Below are 23,220 nucleotides of genomic sequence, written 5' to 3'. Positions count from 1 at the left end.
TGATAGATTGATGTAGGGTTTTCCATCGCGAGGGAATTTATAGGCGAAAGGGCGATGTCGGTGGAGTCCCGAGGGGCCCACATCGTAGTGGGGCGCGCCCCCCTCTTGGCCGCGTCGCTAGGTGGTGTGGGGCCCCTGCTGGCCGCCTCCGACTCTCCTTCGATGTTCTGGAACCCTCCGTGGAAAATAGGGAGTTTGGCTTTTGTTTCGTCCAATTCCGAGAATATTTCCTGTGTAGGATTTCTGAAACCAAAAATAGCAGAAAACAGGAACTGGCACTTCGGCATCTTGTTAATAGGTTAGTTCCAGAAAATGCATAAAAACGATATAAAGTGTGAACAAAACATGTAGGTATTGTCATAAAACTAGCATGGAACATCAGAAATTATAGATACGTTGGAGACGTATCAACGTGCTAAGTAGCCTTTATTAGCGCAAAAACTTGGATATGAAGAAGCTTTTATGGTTCCAGAATCTGCGCTATCTCCGGTGTCGTTGCCCGCGTTGTTGATGCTTTCGGTCCTTGGGTGTTGAGACACCCGATCCGATGCGTTTCCACTACTTGTCGATGTCGATCTAAAGGATACCCCATCGAGTAACTCGGCGAGATCTCCCAAGCTTTCTGCAGATCCAATGTTGCTCCTTGCCGTGTCGTCTGAGCGTTTACCGCCCGTGGATCCGATGGATGATGTTGATGAAGCTTTTGACGATGCAGATACTTCCGCCGTTGACTCCGAATAGATCGGTTTCAACCAGCGAAAACTTTCTTGCGTTCCTATGTTGGATTCGTAGTTCCCGATCGTCAGATCCCTCCCTCAGCTGAAGTCGCCAGAAGCCAGGAGAAGGGTGGTGGGCGCGGACGAAAAATTGTCGATCCAAAGCGCACATGATCCCCCTATCTAGTCGAGTTGTTGCTTGAAGAAGAGGTCATTGGGTTCGTGCTTCCAGCGTCGAAGCTCCCCACAGACGGCGCCAATGATGAAGGGTTGATCTTGTCAATGCCCATGATGATGGACTTGTGTTTCTAGGAAGGAGGACACTAGCGAATCAACATACCAATCAACCAAACTAGGCAGCCGATGAATATTATTATCAAGGGTGAATCGCCAAGATTGTATGATGTAGAACTAGGGTTACAAGGTGTCTCATATGATTAAATTTGTCCCCTCTCGGTGGCTCCTCCCAACACTTATATAGCAGGCTAGGTCTCAGAGTCCACCTCGAGGTTGAGTTACATTACAAGTCGGTTCACCCGATATGGGCTTAACTTTCCTTACATGATATCTTCAGATTCTTCTGGATTTATTCGTGGGCTTTCTTCTATTCCTTCTTGGGCTTTGTACTAGGGATGACAATGTTTAGGACCCTATATGGCATACCCATGTCACCCTTACTCCCATATGACACTATTGTGTTTTTAGCCTATTCGCAAGCATCACATGTCAACTTGCCCTTGCTTATTCCACACATAACAATTGGATATATTGTACTCATTTTATCGAAAGGTACATGCCCCATCCTACATTGATGGATTATAGCCCGTTTCTCCTTTTCCATGGTTGCAACATACAACAACTTTGGTTGCACCCCCTTATTCACATACCATAACCCGTACTCCTGGTGCTAGTCCCAAACATCTGCCTCGTCTGCCGCTCCTGAATCACGACACCAAACTTGTTAAGAGTCACATTATATTCTTTGTCTTCAGTCATCACTCAAAGAGACCAAATTAACAGGAAACACAAGGACATGTAAAACTGTTGATAGGGAGATGTTTATGTAATAACCCTATTTTTTGAGTTATTAATTAATTATGGTTTAACGCTAATGTACATTTAGTTATTTTAATATTGCTAATCTCTAATGTTTAACTGAGATGAAAATCTGTGTATGCAAGAATTTAATCAGAGGGACTAGAGTATTTTATGTATTTGAGCATGTCTTGTAGTACTAGTGCATTGTCGATCATATAAATCTGTAGTAGCTAAGTTTGTTGTTTCATACGTTCATGTCTCAGTGTATCTAACCATCCATGCATGAGTCATGAGTGAGGTGAGTAAATAAAACTAGAGGCAACGTGTCTTTGTGTTAGGGGTGTAGATGCTTTGCTGGCAGCACATTAGTGGCTGAGTCATAACCTAGTTCTTGCGTGGACCTTCTGTGTGGTGGCCAGGCAGCAGCTCGTGACTCATTTGCTCACGTCTGGATGTCGGCCAGTGACTTTGATCCACCTCGAAGGATCAAGCCAGCGGCAGTAGAATTTCTAGTCAGCTGTCTCAAAAGGTCTAAGCGGCAGAGCGGCCTGATATTTTAGTTAGAACCGACGTAGTCTCCACCTATAAATAGCTAGTGCTGCTGCTCAGTTGCACGTCCATGAGCAACCAAAGAGAGATACCGGGGTTGGAGAGCTAGAGAATAAGAGAGAGTGAGAGCGTGTTTGAGAAAGCGAGTATGTGTGCGTCCTGGAGTAGCTAGCTAGAAAATCTAGAAGGAGGTGCTGCTAAAATGTAGAGGAGAGGGAGAGCCGAGCCAAGCTGTGGATAAGGAGAATAGGATATGCTGTCAGTTTATATTGCTGCGGAGTTTTCTTATCGGGGAATACTTATATGGGTTATTATTTTAAAGGCTGATGTAGTGAGGCAAGCTGTTTTATACCTCTCATGTATTATTGTAAAGTGTGTTTTGCGAGGACGTGGGCATAGCCCAGTGGTTGGGGTCGCAGTGGCGCACCCCAACGACCAGAGTTCGAATCCTGTCAGGAGCGAATTTCTGGAATTCTCACGTCGAAGTCCCGCTTCTACTATATCAAAGTGTGTTTTGCTGTTAAAATGCATGATACTTTATTTAGTAGAGATATGGGCTCATTTGATTGAAATACTTCTGGACTAATGTGCCTTTGTCGGTATGCGATGATGGATCCGCTGGAGCCACCGGTACGAACCGGGTATTAGCCGAGTATTGAGAGCAAGTGATCAACATGAAAGATACATGTTTTTGTAAGAGAAAACTTGGTGCTACGAAGGTAAATATATTGTACCGGTCACAGTTCAGGTATGGGACTGACTGAGTTCTCCGCTGGAGAAGGCCCTGTTGTGGAACGTGTCGATGATGGATCCGTAGGAGCGATCGACATCAGTATGTTCAGGTGTCCGGGTTCTAGTGGGCCAAAGGGCTCTGCTCCTCTAGCGCTTGTGTGGTGCTAGTTGAGGCTGTCGATGTCGGAGTACCCCTCTGCAGAGCGTAAAAGTGTGAATTTCACCCCTGTGAATACCGGGTAGGGAAACTTACTTTCATGTGTGGCACCATGGATTTAATATGCTTAATACTTTAACCACCTTTTGTTTTTTTAGAAAAGCATTTCTATTTTACATTTTATATGATTGTGTATAATCGGTTTGTTGAGTATGACTTGTCGTACTCACCCAGCTCCCCTATGTTTTTTTTAGACGTAGACATTGTTAGCAAAATATGTCGTCGATCGAAGTTTAGGCTGGACCAATGGGAGAGAAGCGATTAGAGAATCTAGTTCTAATTCTGGTGTAATTGTAAAGAAATATGTAAAAATAATATATATGTGAGCTTCTCGAGATCCACTGTGCTGGTTATTGCCTGCATTTTTAGCCTTGCGCGAGTATAAGCCTCTCGGTTTATAGGCGCGCGGCGGCTGTCTCGTCCAGGCCCGTTCTCGGGGCGTGACAGTTTAATGTGCACTTTACTGTGCCCACACCGATAACAAGTTGTTTTGTACCATCAGCAGTTTGAATAGTGCCATTGTGAGTAGGAGGATGCTTGATGCAAGACTCAAACACACGTAATTTACCCGCAACATGCCTAGATGCACCGGAGTGTAGAACCCATTCTGTATCATTCTCATTAGAAGCAAGAGATGCCTTTTCAGAATTACCTTCTTCAGTGGAGGCCAAGTGACCGAAGTCTCCATAGGCAACATCATCTACCTCTGCACCCTTTGACATCCCATTGCCCCCTTCAACTACCATGTGTTCCCTCTGACCCCCTGAGTGTCCTGAGTATCCACCTCTGCCTCTAGCATCCCGACCCTTGAATTTCCTGAGTATCCACCTATGCCTCTAGCAAAACTGCTATTCCCCCTCTGTTATATTTCCATGCCTCTGCCACGAGTTGGAAATTTACACTTCAGTAGACATATCTCCCCATAGGTGAAACAATCTTTGGTCTCATTCCACTCCTTGTTCTCCATCATGACAAATGTCGAAGCTGGCACAAAATTCTCGCCTACTTTTTGAAGAGTTAGACACACCTCCTCTTGGGTCATCCATGCAATAGCCTCATCAATAGTAGGCATGGAAGTTTGATGCAGCAAGGATGCTTTCCTGCCATCAAAAGTGACGGTTGAGACCCTCCAAAAGTTGCAACACACGCTATCCATTTGTTCCCCGACTCGATGCATGCTACATCATAGAGCTCAAGAGGGTCACAATTATCTTGGTCTGCCCACAATGCCCGCAACTCTGCCACATATGCCATCATTGATTTGTCATCTCGGCGAAAAGAATGAATCTTTTCATCAACTTGAGCAATGAGCATGACATGTCCCTTGCCAAAGTATTGGGTGGACATGGTCTTCCATATCTCAGCAGATGCAAATAGCCCCTCCACAGAGCGTCCAAGGGAGGGCACCATCGAGTTCAACAACCACCCAATTAGCAAGGAGTTGATGACCTTCCACTTCTTTCCCTCCACACTAGCCTTGTCTCACGGTTCTCCACAATACCCAACAAGTGTCCATCAAGATCCCTTTGCTCCACAACCAACATTGTCGTCTGAGACCAACTCATATAGTTGGCATCACCCTCAAGTTTGAGGTCATTTGACAACAACACAAGTTTCTTGACCACTTCTTCTTGAGGAATGACGACCCTTGTGGTAAAACCATATGCCTTAGAAGTGAGGAACGTCGTGAGCTTCTCTAGAGCCTCAGCTAGGCTCTTTGCATCGGCCATCTTCTTCCCTTCATGAGCAGCCACACGCAACAACTTCCTCAACGGCAACCCCCACCGCCTGCAACATCCGCAACTCCTCTGCCCTCAGCCGCCTTCACACCACCACCGCCCGTAGCAGCCGCAGCTCCACTACCCTCAGCTCTGGTACCATGTAGGATCAATGGAGGCTCACCTCCTCTGTTTCTAGTAGCAATGGAGGCTAGGGTTGAGTTGTGTGTTAGATTTTGCTCTCCTCCGCCCCCTCCTTATATAGGTCAGCTCCCACATGGGATTGGGCTCTTGGGCCACAAAACTGTTTAACGTGTTCCAATAATTATATACACGTACTATTAAATATTATTCTTTGAGAAACATTGCACTTAATTTTAAATAAAACTTCCCGTTGCATCTTGGAAAAAACTACGCCTCTTCGGTTAAGGGAATTTCATATGAACTTTGGAGTACTTGGAGCCTAAGAAAATTTTACTACATGAATTGTTTGGTTCGTAGATTCAAAACTAATGATTTTCCCCATGTGCTACTATGTACTATGTACCTCTCCGTTTTAAAGTAAGTGTTGCAGTCTTGTCTACATATGGATGTATCTTGACACATTTTAGTAATATATCTATCCGTATATAGGTAATGTTACGACGCTTATTTTTAGAATGGAGGAAGTATTTCGAAAAAATAGGTCCAACCTTGTAGGAAGTTTCCTTTGTTTGGATGACAACGATAACATGCACCTTATTTGTAGTATCACTTAGAGGAGCTCCTACGATTTTCGTGTGGTGCAACAAAACATAATCTATTCTCCATCAAATTAAGCATTTTCCATTTCTTGACATCCAGTTCCACTGAGCTTACAGAGGGTTAGGATGAGGTCAGCTGGAACTTAAAGCAATTGGGTCGCTTCTCGGCCAGTTCGATATACAGGAAGCTCTCCGCGGGACATCCATTGCGCATTTTAAGGATGTTTGGGCGGCGAAAATCTCTCTGAAAGTCAGGATCTTCTCTTGTCAACTGGTGTTGGACAGGTTACCCTCTAGCCTCAATATCGCGGCGAGGCACGGCCCAGGGAATGGCCGTTGCTCGCTATGTGACGTGGAGGAGGACGCTTTCCATATCTTCTTTGGCTGCTCGCCGGCTAGGTTCGCCTGGAGTGTTATCCGCCAGTTATCGGGGTGTAGCTGGTGCCCGGCAAACTTCCAGCAATTTTTCGCCATTGTGTCTAGTCTTCCGGGTAGATTTAGGCGCTTGATTTGGTTGATTTTTATGGCCCAGTCCTGGGCTCTCTGGCATTTTAGAAACAAACTGACCATCGAATCCAAACTTATGAAACACCCGGCTGACATAATCTTCAAATCTATGTTTTTTCTGCAGCTGTGGACCCCTCTTGCCAAACCGTCAGACATGCCAGGGCTAAGGACGATGGCCACCCAACTCAAGCTAATACACGACGCGCCTCTGTACCAAGAGCGCCGTAAAGAGGAACTGATGCCGCTCCATCATGCCTCGTTCCAATGGGAAGGACGCCGCTTGGAGTGTGTTTCTTTAGTTGGCGAAGCTATATGCCGCAACATATTTTTCTTTGGCGAAGCTGTATGCCGCAACATGTGTAATCTCGTCAACTGTCGAACCTAAGGGCTTTATATTAATTTAAAGTCGGGCACTTGGTGTTTTTTATCTAAAAAAAATTTCCTACATTTATAGGGCTTGTTTCATTTGGAGTTGCAGGATTCCCAAGAAATAGGAAGCAATACGGGACTGAATCCTATAGTTCTACAAAGTACACGTCTTTTTCATTCAACTGATTTTGTATGAATTTTAGAGGATTAGAATTCTTAGAATTTTTTTTCTACTCGGTAGTCTAATTCATAGGATTTAATCCTACAGAAACTATTCTGAAGATTGATTCGCGTTAAGTTTTATTCATCAAAAAATAACTCTTGGAAAGAATCATTTGTTTTTTCTGATGCAATTAAACAAACCAAAATCTCATAGTCCAATATCCATGATATAATTCTGCTCTGTTTTCAAAGCCCCTCAAATCAAACAAGAATTTGATCAAACAATGTTTGACATCACATGAAGGTGGATGAAAAATTTCCTCCAGAGTAGAGTATAAATAATCTTTCAAAAAATAGACGCCGGCTAGTCCTCAGTCGACCTTCAACTAACTTAATTCTCGATCACCCAATTTCATATGAAATTCATTTGTAGCCGGAAAAAATGTGCAATTGCATAACCACATGTAATTGCACACCCATGTGTAATTATGATGTACACAAATCTCGAAACAAATCTAATGATTTTGAAATTAACCTAGAATTAACTTAATTATCTGTTAACCTAGAACTAGCAAAAGGGTTAGGAAATAATCCTAAGGATTCCAACACTGACATTTGAACTGCCAACATAGAACAATTTATGAGATGCAAATCTTCGAAAAATCCTACAAATTCCATTTGAATCATCCAAAATCCTGCATAAATCCCAGTGTTTTCATGTGATGCAATCAAGCATTCTTTGTAACAACTGACGTGTTTTTCATTTATATACAGGCAAAGAAATTGATTGCAGCCCTACTGTTGCTTCTGCGTTACAAAAACTATTCCATCTTGAAGCTCCATTTTCCCAAACTTGATAGCCAGCCTATTGGGAACTTTTTTCGATAAAGGGCATATATTAATATCAAAAGATACCAATTACACCCAGCCTCTGCAACAACACCCCACCCTAATGGCAGTACGAATGCACACAGCCAAAAAATAGAAAAGAAAACTACAAAATAAAAGTCCCGCTACAGCCTTCTAGACCTAGCAACAGCAATACAACCACCACCGTGACAACACCTGAAGTACAGACTCTCCAAAAGCGACGCCTCCAAGAAGGAAACAGTGCACCAGCGCCGTCGTCGCCCGACCAAAGGTCTTAAGATTTCTCCCTGAAGATAGTCACCACTCTCAAAACAATGCCTCCAACAAGAACATTGCCAGGCACAACCAGTTAAGGCCAGACCTTGGGTTTTCACCCTGAGAGGTAAGACTCCGAACTTCCCCTGTGCTGCCGCCCCCACATGCATAGCACTGTTGCAAGCCCAGAACGCCAAGCAGATCCCTCAGCATCACGTTGACTAGAACCTCCTTTAGTCAGTCCACCAATCCGGCCTTCATGATATTCCTTCTTCTGACTTCACCATGGACCAAAAAGTCACCATATGTCAACACAGAATATAGCTTCGCGGCGCTCCCTCCGGAACCAAACGGTCGGAATAAAAACATGGGTGCGCGCGACCGAATAGCACCCGATCCAGCAAACTGCAGGCAAAATATGCACTGTTCCATTCGCCGGCGGAGCTTTCCGGAACTCATCTCTCCAACCAGATCAAAGCAAACTGACCTCCGGTAGATCTTCATCTTCGCTTGCGAGAAACCCGAGGACCGCCACCAAAAACAAAGCAAGACCAGTAGCCCCCACGCCGCCAGTCCCTCCTGCCGGATCACCAGGGAATAAGACGGCGGCGCGGATCATGCGTACCACCGCTGAACCGTCACCGGGGGCGGAGGACGCCACCGCTCCACCGAATCCTCCATGGCTACCGACGGAGAGCATCAGGCCCCGGCCAAGTAGCCGTGCCGCTCGGCTTCCTCCACCGGCGCTTCATCACCTCCCATGGAACGCCACCGTGGAAACCCTCTCCTCCCCCTCGTCGTTCGACTGAAGGGGCGCCGCCACCGCCGCCATGGCCGAGACCGGGGCCGGGGCTGTGGCCGGGCCGGGGCCGAAGCCGTGGCCAAGGCCAAGGCCGGGGCCGGGGCCGAGGACGGCAGCAGCGGCGGCTGATGTGCGGCGATCCGGGGGCGGCTGCTCGGAGCGGGGCGGGTAGATCCTCCGCCGCCGCCCGGGAGGGGGGCGGGAGAGGAGGAGGAGGCGGCTAGGTTAGAGGAGCTGTAATAGGTTAGAGGAGGAGGAGGCCGCTCGTTTCGTAATTGGGAACTGGGAAGAGACACACCTCCATGCCTCGAATTACGTCGATGACTCCAATCTTTCTTAATCTTTCTTTTGCTTTCGAGAAAACGGTCCCTTGGCTCTACTGTTCAATCATAATCCCCTCTTTGTAAAAGAAGAAACCCGGCTCCTTTGCTTCAATACTGCCACTTCTTGTGGAAAGGAAAGTTGCAAGTCGAGTTAGCGTATAGCAAGCGAAGCTATCCAATAGGCAACATCTAATACCCATCTTAACAAAGAAAATCTGAAACAGACCATGCATACGGTGTACCAAACAACGTCGACCAGGATTCAGGAATACACATATATGTTCCATTTAATTATTTCATACAGCATGCAAACACCAAAGCCATGCCATTGTCCCGAAAGATCAACCGGCATTGTTTTCCGCCCTTAAGGTATTATTATCACTTGACAGCACTGTAACTCCTTTTTCTGTGATGGAGGTACATATCTTCTACCAAATGCTAATCATGTACTACTGTATATTCTTAGAAGCAAGCTTGCTTTGTAAACATATTTCTGGACAGCTATAAACTTCCCAAAAACTCAGAAGCACTTCATGTGGACAATGCCGGGACCAGATTCATCGTACTCTGCCTTGGAGATCCACATCTGCCATAGAAATAAATCGACGTTAAGAATGAATTCGGAAGAAGGCACCAGATTCAATCCTAGAAATAGAAAGTAGAAACACTTCTTAAACAGCTTCCCCTCCACCAAGCTAGTACTAACCTATTCTTTGGTAGCAAAGCATTCATAGACAACTTCTAAAAAAAGTTGAAGCAGAGTATATGTCCATCTGGGCTAACTACGAACATTATTAGCCAATTTCCTAAAAGCTAATATATATTCAAATTTAATTCTCTAAAATGCTCAGTGCATTCCTGCAAACCCAAAGTGAATGGAGATCAAGGGTAAATGATTCTAGGTCAGTACACACTAACAGAAAATTGCCCCGAAGGCTGCTACAAAAAAATATTATTTAACAAATACAGTAGGAGTACTGTATGCATCTCCTAGAGTTGAAATGGAGAAAAGAAGTACCTGCTGGAAAGTGCTAAGAGATGCCAAAATAGAGCCACCTATCCAGACACTGTACTTCCTTTCAGGTGGTGCAATAACTTTAACCTTCATACTGGTAGGAGCAAGGGCCGTGATCTCCTTGCTCATGCGATCAGCAATTCCAGGAAACATGGTAGAACCTCCACTGAGAACAACATTACCATATAAATCCTTTCTGATATCGACATCGCACTTCATGATGGAGTTGTATGTCGCTTCGTGGATGCCAGGAACCTCCATGCCAACAAGAGATGGCTGGAAAAGCACCTCAGGACACCTGAACCTTTCAGATCCTATGGTAATAACCTGACCATCAGGCATCTCATAGCTCTTCTCCACAGAGGAGCTGCTCCTAGCCGTTTCAAGCTCCTGCTCATAATCAAGGGCAACATAAGCGAGCTTCTCCTTTATGTCTCTGACAATTTCCCGCTCAGCGGTTGTTGTGAGGGAGTATCCTCGTTCTGTGAGGATCTTCATTAGATTGTCAGTGAGGTCACGACCAGCAAGGTCCAAACGAAGGATAGCATGAGGAAGTGTGTATCCCTCGTAGATTGGAACAGTGTGGCTCACACCATCACCAGAGTCAAGCACAATACCTGCAAAATGAAGTTGTCATGTCATGGCCTCTTACCAATGAATTTCAGTAGGAGTTGTTGTTGCGAACAAGGTAACAATCAGACATACCAGTCGTTCGACCGCTCGCGTACAAGGATAGAACAGCCTGGATCGCAACATACATTGCTGGGCAACTGAAGGTTTCGAACATGATCTGGGTCATCTTTTCTCTGTTGGCCTTGGGGTTGAGAGGGGCTTCAGTCAGCAACACAGGATGATCTTCAGGTGCGACACGGAGCTCGTTGTAGAAGGTGTGATGCCATATTTTCTCCATGTCATCCCAGTTGTTAACAATGCCGTGTTCAATGGGGTACTTCAGTGTCAGGATACCTCTTTTTGCTTGAGCTTCATCGCCCACATAGGCGTCCTTTTGGCCCATACCAACCATCACACCAGTATGGCGTGGTCTTCCCACGATGCTAGGAAAGACAGCCCTGGGTGCATCATCACCGGCGAACCCCGCCTGACAGACATTAGGAATGTGATCAGTTAGTTTCGACGATCATGCCATTTTTGTTTTGTTTAAAAGAATTTGTGCAGGATAACAACCTTGACCATTCCGGTGCCATTGTCGCACACGATAGGTTGAACATCCTCATCAGCCATTTCTCAAGTGTCCTGTAATAGTCACGGATGTTTCCACATAAGAACAAGCATAAAACAATAATATAAGCAGTTCAGAGTGCTCGAAAGTGACCAGGGTACAGATAATTTCCATCTGGTGGGATTTTGGAACGCCATCATATTAGATGACGAAAGTAAAAAAACAAACCGATTATGGATTCAGAAACACCCCATTACTTTTTCAAGCAGACATGTTAAATTACATGATATTTTTTACAGAAGAGTTTCACTCCTTTTTGTATTCTTTTCTTTACAATTTTATTAGTGGCAACTCCTTAGGATTTTTCTCTTGGAACAGGTAAGCCACGATCACTCAAATCAACCTTTTCCGCAACACCAAATAAAGTTGGCATGACGCAGCTAATTATCGATCTACTAATGCAGAGTAAGACAAACTTGTGCTCTTGAATATTGCTCGAATCCAATCTCTAAAGTAAATCGCAAATATCGTCATGGGCGTGACACCCATCGCGTTGGTGAACGGTGGCTTGCTGCTGCTAACTGAAGATATTGTCACCGCGCGGCACTATAATCCACAACTAGAAACAAGAAACACTGGAGACAAGGGGAAAGCCCCAAAGCAAAACCTACACCCCGCGAATCAATTACCACAACACATCCACACCAGAAAATTTCTCCGCAACGGAAGGGATCGCCGACACACCAGATCAAGCAGCGAAATTCGCCCGCACGGCAACAGGGAAAAGAAAACGCACGGATAATAAACCTCAAAAAAGGACCAGCGCAAGCGAGGCGATCTATGCAGGGCAAGTAGAACTGAGCAGATTTGAGATCAAAGGAGGAGCAAGGGGCAGGGGGGGACTATCACCTGTTCACGGCGGGGTGTGGAGGTCTCGAGCTCGGCGGCGGCCGGCGGGTGACGCGAGGTGGACTGGAAGGAGCGAGACGAAGGAAGGAATACGGCGGACGGATGGCGTAAAGGCCTTTGCTGGGTGGGTGCCTTTATACGCGTCCATGCCAGAAAAGGCACGCCGCCCGTAGAAAACGGCCCGGTGCCGTGGCCGAGTTTTTGGGGCGCCGCTCTCTAGGTTTTGCGCATGTGTCCCTCGTAGTGCACGTAATATGGAAGTGACCCAGAAATCTCGCATCTTTCGGGGGCAATATTTATGTGATGTGTATTGTAGCTCACGACCCATGTTCGTATTGCATCTCTTTAATACGCGTTTTAAAAGTTAGGGCATGTATAATGAGATGACATCAACCCTCTTTTACGGTCGCCACGTTGGATGATCGTATTCTCTTAGCTAAGGATGATCTTTTAGAAAATGAGAGAAGATTATTTTCTCCATTATACCACGTGTCTTCTCTTATCAACATAATATTTCCAACATTTAATTGACTCTCATTAATTGCTAGAGCTGACAATAAAAGATAATACATTTACCACTTATATATATTATCTTCTCTAGATGATATGAGTTGCTTATAGAAGACGGGCATTCTCTACCGCTGTACATGCCCTTAGGCACTTAGGTATCAACCGGTTTGAATGTTTTTTTGTCAAGTATTGCATTAGCCGGCTTGATTGCCCGTGGCTTTTATCGTTCAAAAGTGTACTCATCGCTGCAGAAATTTAGTCACTCCTGCAAAAAAAATCCCAAAAGTGTCATCTTTTACATGTATGTGGATTTTTAGAAGTGTAACACCGTTTTGCAACATTTTCTAAGTGCATCATAAAATAGTGTACCATGTAGCAAAATTAGCAATTGCATGCAACAAATCTCCATTGGTCGCCCCAAAAAATGTTGGAGAGTTATCATCATTTGCGACAATAATCCAATGCATCCAAAATTTATATCCAAAGCATCCAATATTACAGAGGCACAATTGTAGCATTCGATAAATATCTCTGAAGCATACGCTCACATAGAGACATACCATTCCAACATTTTGCTTGTACATATACAACAAAACAGTAGTGCACTCATAGCATTTTGGGACACCCTTTGCAACATCAAAATAATCCTGAAGAACAAACCTTCACTGTCTACCATGGATGCACCAAATTGAGCTTGTCGGCAACAAATCCATCAAGCTGGAGGCCCATCAAAGCTAGATCACGTGATCTCGAGCCAATCCACTCACGAACTTTGTCTTCTCCGGGGGGCTTTCTCCCTCCCCATCTCTTCCATGGTGTCCATGGAGAGATTGCCATCGATGATTCGCGTCCGGAGAGATAGAGAGATCAAGGGAGTTGGATGTGTTGACACCCCTCGCCGTCGGCCTGGTGATAGAGGAAGGTGGGGGACCTACTGCCCCCTCGTCGCCTGTATTGTGAGGGAGGGAAGTGGGGCAAGCTTTCGTGTCCTTGTCGTCGGCCTGGTGAGGGAGAGGTGAGGGACTAGTTGATGTGCCCTCGTTACCGGCTTGGTAAGGCAGTGAGGTGAGGGACTAGCTAGTTGATGTGCCCTCGTTACCGGCTTGGTGAGGCAGTGAGGTGAGGGACTAGCTAGTTGAGGTGCCCTCGTTACCGGCTTGGTGAGGCAGTGAGGTGGGCGATTTGTTGTTGCGTTGTCCAGGGAGGAACGAGAGGCCTTGTGTGTGAGGCCGAGACACACGCAAGAAGAAGAGGCCGTAGTAACATAGAAGGACGCACGCATGGTTGTAACCGGCTGATGTAACAAACAAGTTTACAAATGTAGTTTTACTTTATTTTTCATAATTTACTATATGAATATTGTACATTAAAGTTTCATTGAATTACTTTAGGATCACAATGGGTTGTTTAACTCGTTTTGAAAATTCTTTCAAGTTTGACACATGTTGAATTCCAATATTTGTTTTGCTTTATTCATAAAGTGGGACGAAAGTTGTTTTGAAAAGTATAGATTAAAACCGTGTGACCGTTCGTAACATAAACCAAGCTACTACGAGCTTTTCATGTATGTTACGATTTAAGTATTTTAGTTTCCATGTTATACTCAAGTTTGACCATTGCGCTACCGCTTTTGTTGAAATTTTGTATCCAATATGTATACTAGTTAGGTTACTATGGTTGAACTTGTAATTAGTGAATTGTCACGTGTTATGTTTGTCATTTCTCCTCGACCGACCCCTGCAGATATGAAGGGGAGAGAGGCTTTTCTTTTTCTATTTTTGCAAAGTTTTTTTTCTATTATTTTTGCGAAGTGTGAATGCAAGTCTCCATTATACATAATGCCAACATCACTGGAGATGAAGGTGAAGATTATGGCGTCGGCTAACACACGCCAAATTTGTGTTTAACATGCAACGGTAGCAAATAGACAGTTTTGTTGTTGTCAGTGAAGCGCAAGCAACAATTTAGCTACAAAGCGAAGGTTTGGTGCGAAGAAAGAGCTAAAGAGTCATGCACCGATCACCGATTTAGAACGTGTGCTGGCCTGCCGCACATGCATGGCACGTGTGCTCGTGCGAGGACACGTCGGAGTGATCAAGTCGCACTTGGGTGATGCTAATTTTGTTTTTGAGCGTGATGATGTGGACTGGTAGCATCTGGATGAGAAAAGGCCAGAAATTGGAGTTTTGAAAGTGCTTCGACCTGGCCGCCCAACGAAACTTTCGGTGGCCAAAGCAGGCGCGTCCACGTCGGGTCGTCGGCGCCAGCGAAATGTTCGACTTCTGTAGCATCTTGCCGGCGCTTTCGACCGGCGGATGAGCCGTCGGCCGCACATATTTTCTGCCCGACCCAGCTGCAGAGTTATCTGAGGCGTATAGCCGTTTTCCTTTCCGGTATTCAGCTATCTTGACGGATTCAGGGGAAATGAGTCCAGCGGCTTTGTCTTTTGGGCCATTTCGGCCGACTCAACCCATTAAGCTGGAGATTCTCAGGATGATGGGCCGTCTCGCTCCCTCACAGCCTTCCTCCGAGATAAGTAGTACAGGGTGATGGGCCGTCTCACTCTCTCACAGCACACTGCCTTCCTCCGAGATAAGTAGTTTAGACTTCAGAGTGATGGATGGGCTCTGTCTGGAGCATATGGATAGAGAGGAACAGAAGAGTTTTTGAAAATACATACAATCCGGTGCAGCAAATCATTGATCAGATAAAAAACAAAGCTAAGCTTTGGGCGTTTGCAAGTAAAGGTCGCTTCCTACTGCATGAACCTGATTGAGGACACACCCTTGTGTGCTAGAGGGTCGAGTTGGTAGTGTCTTCTCTTTTGGTTTAGTTTTGGTTCCAGTTCTTCGGTCTATTATTTTGTACTACGATCGTTGTAGGTTGTTGTTGTTTGGACTATGTACTTTTGATCTCTCATGGTCTTTCCTCTCCTCTAATATAATATACATGCAGTCCTCCTACATGGTTCGAAAAAAAAAATGGGCGAGCTCGCTCCCTCATAGCACACTGCCTTGCTCAAGATAAGTACGTTCAGTTCCTCAAACTATCAGGTTTAGGAAAATTCATCCCTAACCTTTGTTTTGGTATAACTAACCCCATGACTTAATCAAACCGAAATACTTTCTCCCCTAACCAGGGTTTGGCAGCCGGTTTAACCTACATTGCATCGGTTTTCAGGGATTTGTGGTGCCAAGCATGGTGTAAGTTGTTGACGGTAAGTGGAATATTCATGGGCGCTCTCGTCACATCGGGGAGGGGAGTGAGGAAAAATCTGCCATGGATGCGAGATCAGAATCATCAGAGTCAAAAGAAGGAGGGTTTGGCCTCTTGCATCAAGAGGAGGACGATATTTGCCGCAATCACCTGACTGTCAGCAACAGCTGCAGGCCGCGAGCTCGATCAGCTCGTCCAATACAAAAAAAAGAGAACTTAACATATGTGTAGACTCGTCTTATTTTGGTTCAATCAAGAGGACCCACTCGAAACTCTGATTCATGTTTGTGGATTTTAATAGCTCTCCTATCTACCCGGGAATGATCTTCTACCTTTATTACCTGTGTTCTTTTACATATCTTTTGATTGTTTTTTTATAGCTAGGATGACAAGGTGGTTGGTAAGAGTAGGAAGGGGTATTAAGGAACAAAGATAGGCCTTATGTTGGGACCGTTGGAAATGCAAGAGCAAGAATAGTGCAAGAACTGCATGCGAACAGCTACCGGAGGCCATTCATGTATACTAGCTTCCTATAAGAAATCTAACAAGAACTTTGTCTAGCCAAGACTGAATGCCTCTCTTGAGGACATATTGTGGTCTCTGTTTAAAATAGCCGCTATAGCCTTTTACGAGGCCTGCGGCTACGGCTAGATTTTTCAAAGACTAAATGGAAATAGACGCTAATAGCCCGACTATAGCTATTTATCCACATTTAGCCCAATAGCGACTATTTCCCCTCAACGGGCCTAAAAAATTTGATCCAATTTTTTTTAGATCGGCTCAATTTATGGACACCACTATGTGATAAACTATGGCTACTTAATGATGTTGTAAACTTGTAATATTTGGACATAGCTATATCGATATGTCCTTAACTATCTGTGAACTATGTTTTGGATAGAACTATATGTGAACTATGTTCTGGTTACGTGCATCTCTTATGTGACTACGTTACTATGTTATGCATATGTGAATTATTGATATATATATACTATATACGATTATATGTTTCTGAAATATTAAAATTTTCCCTATTAGTGTATTTAGCAAATCGGCTATATGGTTTTAGTCTGCTATAGCCTTTTATAGCTTCAGAAATCGCTGCGGCTATCGGCTATAGCCTGCTATTTTAAACAGAGACTGTGGCCGTAGCAACAACATCAACTAGCACTGGCCCTCGTTCTACGAGACATGGATTTTAGTCGACGTTGGTTGGATCGAATGGTCACACTTTCGCTCTTCTCCTATCGGAATAGTCACTACCCACTATCCTCTCATACACTCTGTTTTTTTCATTGCTTATGAACTGGAACATGTTGGTGCATGGATTTCACCATACTTTTGTTTGTGCATAGTTGCGGAAACAAGGCTTTGTGTACACTTATATATACTTCATTGGCGAAAGAAAGAGAAGCTTGCCTTGACAAAGCACAACCTTTGGCACTCCAATAGGAATCTATTGTTACAAGGTTATGCCCAAGAGGATGAAAAATGCCGGTGCTACATAACAACACATCATGACTAAGATCTTGGATGGGAATGGCTAATATACTAGGTTGTCCAGTGCTATGTAGATGATCTCGTTGTAAAGGCGTATCCTATTTAGAGCATATCCAACATTTTCGAATCGTACTCGACGGCCTAAGGCAACATGCACTCAAGCTAAACCTGCACGTGCATGGTCTCGTCTTGATCAAGCAAATTCCTAGGGTTTGTCATTCGACTTTGTTTGTCAAAATGCCCGCTTCCTCCTCAAAACCATTACCAGCGATTCCAATTTAACATTTGTTTCTTAGTTTTCTTTACTCCTTTTTGCCTGTGTGCATCTATACCGCCACTAGGGTGGGGCGTTGTTGCAGAGACTGGGTGTAATTGGTATTTTTTGATATTAATATATTATCTTTATCGAAAAAATTTAACAGTATAGATATATGTACACCAACCTAGCATGCAAAATTGCAAATAATGAAAACACGATAAAAGATAAAACAGAGCACGCATTCCACGGGCACTTACCGGTATCCCACGGTGTAACGCCAACCCAAAACGTCTGCCCGATCGCTAACAAGTTCAGCACTATCAGCACTGTACAATCAACGTATCATCATGCATGCTAAATCTCCACACGCCGGCCCACGCCACCACCTACTAGGCGACTACCACTCGCACCACCCTGACAACGGGTGCCGGCCGCGCACGGTCCGCGCTCGTGGTCAGGCTCCGCGAACGGCGGCTGCCTGCACGTGGGGCACGTCGGCCGCGCGGAGAGCCACCGGTCGATGCAGTGGGCGTGGAAGCCGTGGTTGCAGCGCGGCAGCACGCGCAGCTGCTCCCCGCGCGCGAACTCGGCGAGGCAGATGGCGCACTCCGCCCGCGACGACCCGGCCAGCCGGAGCCCCTCCGAGTAGGCCAGACACGGGAGCGCTTGGGCCAGCGCCAGCCCCTCAAGCTTGGCGCCGCCACCATTCCCCGCGCGCGGAGCGACGCCGGAACGGTGGCCGTACGCGTGCCACGCGCGGGCGGTGACGCGGCACGCGCAGTGGAGGACGACGTAGAGCGCGATCGCGGCGAAGAGGCCGCAGATGAGGAGCGCGAGCACGGGGATGGCGTTGGCGTTCAGCCAATCGAACGCGCTCTCGGCGTCGGGAGAGGCCGCCGCCGGCCAGTCGTCGGGAGTGAGAATGCCGAGCGCCGCCGGCGCCGGGGAAGGCGACGGGCTCGCCGTTGGCGCCATGGGCAGAAGTTTCCTGGAGCGGTGCGGCCGAGAGGAGCTCTGCATGCCTAGGGCCTAGGACTAGGAGGAGAGCGGTCATGCGTGGCCGTGAGAGTTGTGGCGGCAGCGGTGCACGGATCCGCCTCCCTTATATAGAAGGCGGGCTAGGTACGTGACAGCAATAGCAGTGGACGATTGATCTGGAACGTGATAGCCGGCTGTGATAGAGTAATCAGAGATATTTGGAGTTGCAATCGATCTGGGCGTCGGTAAATAAAGGTAGCACTACGTCTTACTGTAATGCTGCGTGGGTGCACTACAAATGCAGCCAAAGATAAGACAATGCATGTCAGGCAGGAGCGACCAGGACATGAACATACACGCCAACAACTACAACACAGACTGCAGCTTCTAGCTAGCTGTTCGCTAGAGAATAAGCAAACATGGCACTGGACATGAAACACATAATTTGCAGTTAGGATTCGAAACCGAAACCGGCCACTTCACCATCATTCAGATCGAGCACGTCCATCAAGCAGCTATATCCGCTTAAGCTTTTTTCCATGGCGAAATCCTAACCGCTGTTCTGAATCCCCCATGTACGGACGTGCATGGCTTTGCTTTCCACCAACACAAGGTCAATCTTGATCGTCAGCCGCACCTTCCATCATTTGAGACCAAAGATCACGAACCCATCAGGAGCCAGCAAATTGGGTTTCTCGCAAGCCTCCACTAACTGCGACCTGTAGGCAGATGGGACGAGCGCACGTGGCTCGGGAGAGGCCAGGTTGGCCGTTACTTGTCAACTCGTGAGCGGCTGTTAAGACTAGCTGTGGCCACATCATCGTCCGATGTGTCTATACCGGGAGTTTCGGCGTTCCAAGATCTTAAACTGCCACGTAGAGGGTACTGCGCGGCTGGTCTCGTGAGAGCAAGTACAATAAGGTTGACTCAGCAGGCTATAAAAATTAAAATAGTATTGTTTTGCTTAGGTGGATGAGAGAGAAGTGGAGAGAGAAGAGAGATGAGCTCTTATGCAAGAGTCAGCTCTTGCATGTGCTCCTAGGCACTTTATGAGTATGTGTGGTGGGCCTTTTACACATAAAGTTATCAATCCTTAAAGCCAACTATTGTACAAGTTAGCTATAAACTGACTATAGCTGACCTTATAGCCACCACCTGGCTGCACTATTGGAATTGCTCTGAGGGCCTAGTACGAGTGCACCCTTTGCCCGCCTTGTGACTGGCCTTTGCAAACCTCTTTTTTTTCTTACTAGGATGACTCGATCACATCACAGAAATAGCCACCCCCCCCCTAAAAACACACAGAAATCGAATACCCTGAAAAATCGATGAATTCAGCTTCTTTGGGTGGCACACAAGTTGCAAATACGGCTCCACTCATTACTCATCTTCTCTTCGCGGATGATTGGTAGCTGTTTTGTAAGGCCTCGGTTGAGGAGGCACCAAATCAGAAGAGTCCTATTGCAATGCATCGGAACAAAGGACAAATAATGAAAAATCATCAATATATTTTGGTAAGGAAGTTTCTATGGTTTTGAGGTCGTCAATGATGGGAGAACTTCATGTGCAAAATGAAACTCCCAATGAGAAATATCTGAGACTTCCTTCGGATGTTGGTAATAAGGGAGAAAGGAAAACTTCTTGGGTCTCATGGGAAGACATGAAATGCCGAAATACAAGGGGGCATGTAATTCAGAGACATAGAGATTATCAATCTAGCTTTGCTTGCTAGACAAGTCTAGCGGATTCTCATTGATCCAAGTTAAGTGCAAGAGTGTTAAAGGCGGTTTACTTTCCCTCAACACATATCCTCCATGCTAATGTTGGAAATTCACCTTCTCAATTTTGGAGAGTCTTATGTGAAGGCCGTGACATGTTGCAATTGGGCTTGGTAAGAATAATCGGTGATGGAAGTACGACTATGATTTGGCAGGACAACTGGATCCCTCACGACTTCAGTCTACGGCAATTGTGTGCATTGAACTCTGAGAACATTGAGCCACCACAAGTGTCTGAGCTGATCTATTCCGTGACCAAGACATGGTGAATCGAGGTGCTGAATCATTTTTTCCTTTCCATGGATGTAGAGGCGATCTTGTAGATACCCCTCAGTCGCATGGCACATGCAGACATCTGGGCTTGGCAATATGAGAAGACTTGGATCTTTATGGTCAGGTCAGCATACATGATGCTAGCTGAGACAAAACAATAGTGAGTTGGTTAGATGGAGGGTAATTCCATGTCATCGAATAATTCAAGTGAAGAGGCGAATTGGAAGAAGCTCTGGAAGACACGAGTCCCTTCAAAACCGAGGATATTTTCCTAGAGGCTTGCACGTTCATCACTTCCCACGGGGCAGAGCGGGTTCACAGGCACATGGCCACAACTGCAACATTTCCTATATGCAGCATTGCAGAGGATAACTACTTCCACTTGATGTTGCATTGTGGTATAGCGATATTAGTATGTGCGTTGATGGAAAAGGATGATCTTGAACCTTTGTTGGTAGATGAAACCACCGATCCAAAGCTATGGCTTATGAGCTGGCCAATTCAGTCTCGCAAAAAATATTTGTCCGCATTTTGACAACTCTATGGACAATATGGTGTGCAGGGAGGAAACAATCCATGAATATGTTTTTCAAAGCCCCTATAACCTCATAGTTTCATCGCAAAATATGATAATGAGCTTGATGGTGTGAAGAAGAGTGTTGCGCCTACGTCCGTGAAGCAACATAGAGTGCTAAGTGGATTCCACCTGCCTTGGGTTTTATGAAACTGAATGTCGATGGGGGTGTAGAAAAATCAGAAATGAAAGCGGCCATGGGAGCAACATGTCGTGATGATAAAAGGCCTATTCCTGGAGGCATCAACTGTTGTATATGCAGGCATAACCGACCCGGTAGCCTTTGAGGCTTGTGCATGTAGGGAGGCTTTGAAACTTGCAAATGATCTACACATTAAGAGGTTTATGGTGGCCTCTGATTGCCGGATCGTCGCTTGGATGTTCCTGCTCGTCAGCGGCGCGTCCCCAATTTCCATCCATGGCGCCACTGGAGGGAGGCTAGCCAGCTACGGTAGTGACTCCGTGAACCAGCGACCGAGCGGCGGAGGTAGCAGCTTAGCTGCTTGTTCGGGTGACCGTCCAATCCAGCAGCAACGGCAAGCCAGCAAGTGCGCCCAGGCTGTCAGGCCCCAACCCTAACCTGCTAAGCCCCAGGCAGCAGGCGCAAGCCGGCAGCCGTGTCCACAGAGCTAGCAGCGACGATCCGGCAACCCAGTCCACCATAAGGTCTCCTGCATCTTCTCTGATTTTCTTGCTACAATCGCATAGGCTACAGCTGCTCCAATTTCTGCCCGGCAAGGTGCAAAGCACAAGCGCTTCTGTACCAATTGTCCTATAGGCTATAGCAACTGAAGTTATTGTTTAATAATTTGGTAATTGGTAACGTGAACAATTCATTCCATTGTTACTTGCAAATTGCAGTTTATACCTACCATGAGCAAATCTAGTCTCAGAAGAACTGATCTAGTTTTTAAAAGAAAAAGTAGTAGTTTAGGTACCTACCATGAGAAAATCTAGTCGGAGAGCTGATCTGTAGTATGTAACTCCATACCTTACTGTCAAAATGAATCTTAGTACTATGCTTTATTTGTATTGGGGCAATCCATGTATGATGATCTGTTGAACCAAATGTAGTATTAAGTATTGGCAAATGTTTAGTATTGGAGGAATTTTTTGGGTTAGCTTTGGTTTGGCCCGCCCAAGTTTTTGTTTCAAGCTCTGTCACTGTCATTGTCACTGTCCCTATGCACTTAAGTCGATAAAGTTCTAATGTTCCTAAATTAAAGTTATAATTTTTTGACGAAACTTAACGGCACATACGCATATGAATCTAAACCACCAAGCTCCTCCTCGTCTTCCCTCCCAGCTGCACAACCGCGAAGATTTCTAGGACATGACACCGCGGAATGTACATGTGTGCTCAGTGTTACATGAGTGCTTTCATTATTCTTAGTTTGTCCTGTTAGTGTGCCTTCCATTTTTCTTTTGATTGTACTATTGAAGTACAGTTTTTTCTCTGTTTCCAGCTCTATTTATTATTAGCTGCCACTTTTTTAAACAGAAGGCCACTCGGCCCGGCTTTATATATAAAGCCCTCATGGCAACAATCGAACATAGTGTTACACAGCACACACACACAAACTCGCCCAAAGGCGCAACAGGTCAGTCCCAACCCACGGCACGGAAGGGTACGAAGGTGCGAAACAGAGCACGTCCAGCCAACACAGACACAAACTACAACAATAGATAGATAGATAACTAGGGAAGTCCATGGTGTAGCCAAAGCCTGGATCCTCCGCTACTCAGCTCGCAGTCTCGCGTAGAGTCTCCTAACGTCGTCCACCGCCGCGTCCAGCATCGCCCGATCCCTCTGTCTGACCAGAACCCTCCAGCACTGCATATGTATCAACATGTGGTAAACAACATCAGCCGGGTTTCCGATCATCTTTCCTTCAATGGTAAGCTTGTTGCGAATAGTCCACAAGGTCCAGCACTGGGCTGCGAACGTAAACCAAACTAGCCTACGCATCGGGCCGTAAAGGCCTTGGGCGATTGCAATGAACTCCCCCGGCCCGGCGGGGTTCCAG

General features: G+C 45.9%; 1 protein-coding gene across 1 annotated transcript; it reads right to left on the bottom strand.

The window, feature by feature from the left end:
• Positions 1–9,262: 9,262 nt before the first annotated feature.
• On the bottom strand, positions 9,263–12,214 carry LOC124707518 (actin-7). The gene is made up of 5 exons (XM_047239176.1): positions 12,106–12,214; positions 11,202–11,270; positions 10,722–11,115; positions 10,020–10,633; positions 9,263–9,587 (listed from the first exon to the last, which is right to left on the bottom strand). Exons 2-5 carry the CDS (start codon positions 11,256–11,258, stop codon positions 9,522–9,524), a joined length of 1,131 nt encoding a protein of 376 aa, XP_047095132.1. The 5' UTR covers positions 11,259–11,270; positions 12,106–12,214; the 3' UTR covers positions 9,263–9,521.
• Positions 12,215–23,220: the final 11,006 nt, after the last annotated feature.

This window comes from Lolium rigidum, chromosome 4 (genome assembly GCF_022539505.1).
Source record: "Lolium rigidum isolate FL_2022 chromosome 4, APGP_CSIRO_Lrig_0.1, whole genome shotgun sequence".
NCBI lineage: Eukaryota > Viridiplantae > Streptophyta > Magnoliopsida > Poales > Poaceae > Lolium > Lolium rigidum.
Note: the sequence above shows the minus strand (reverse complement) of the source record. Positions and strands in the feature narration are given on the sequence as shown.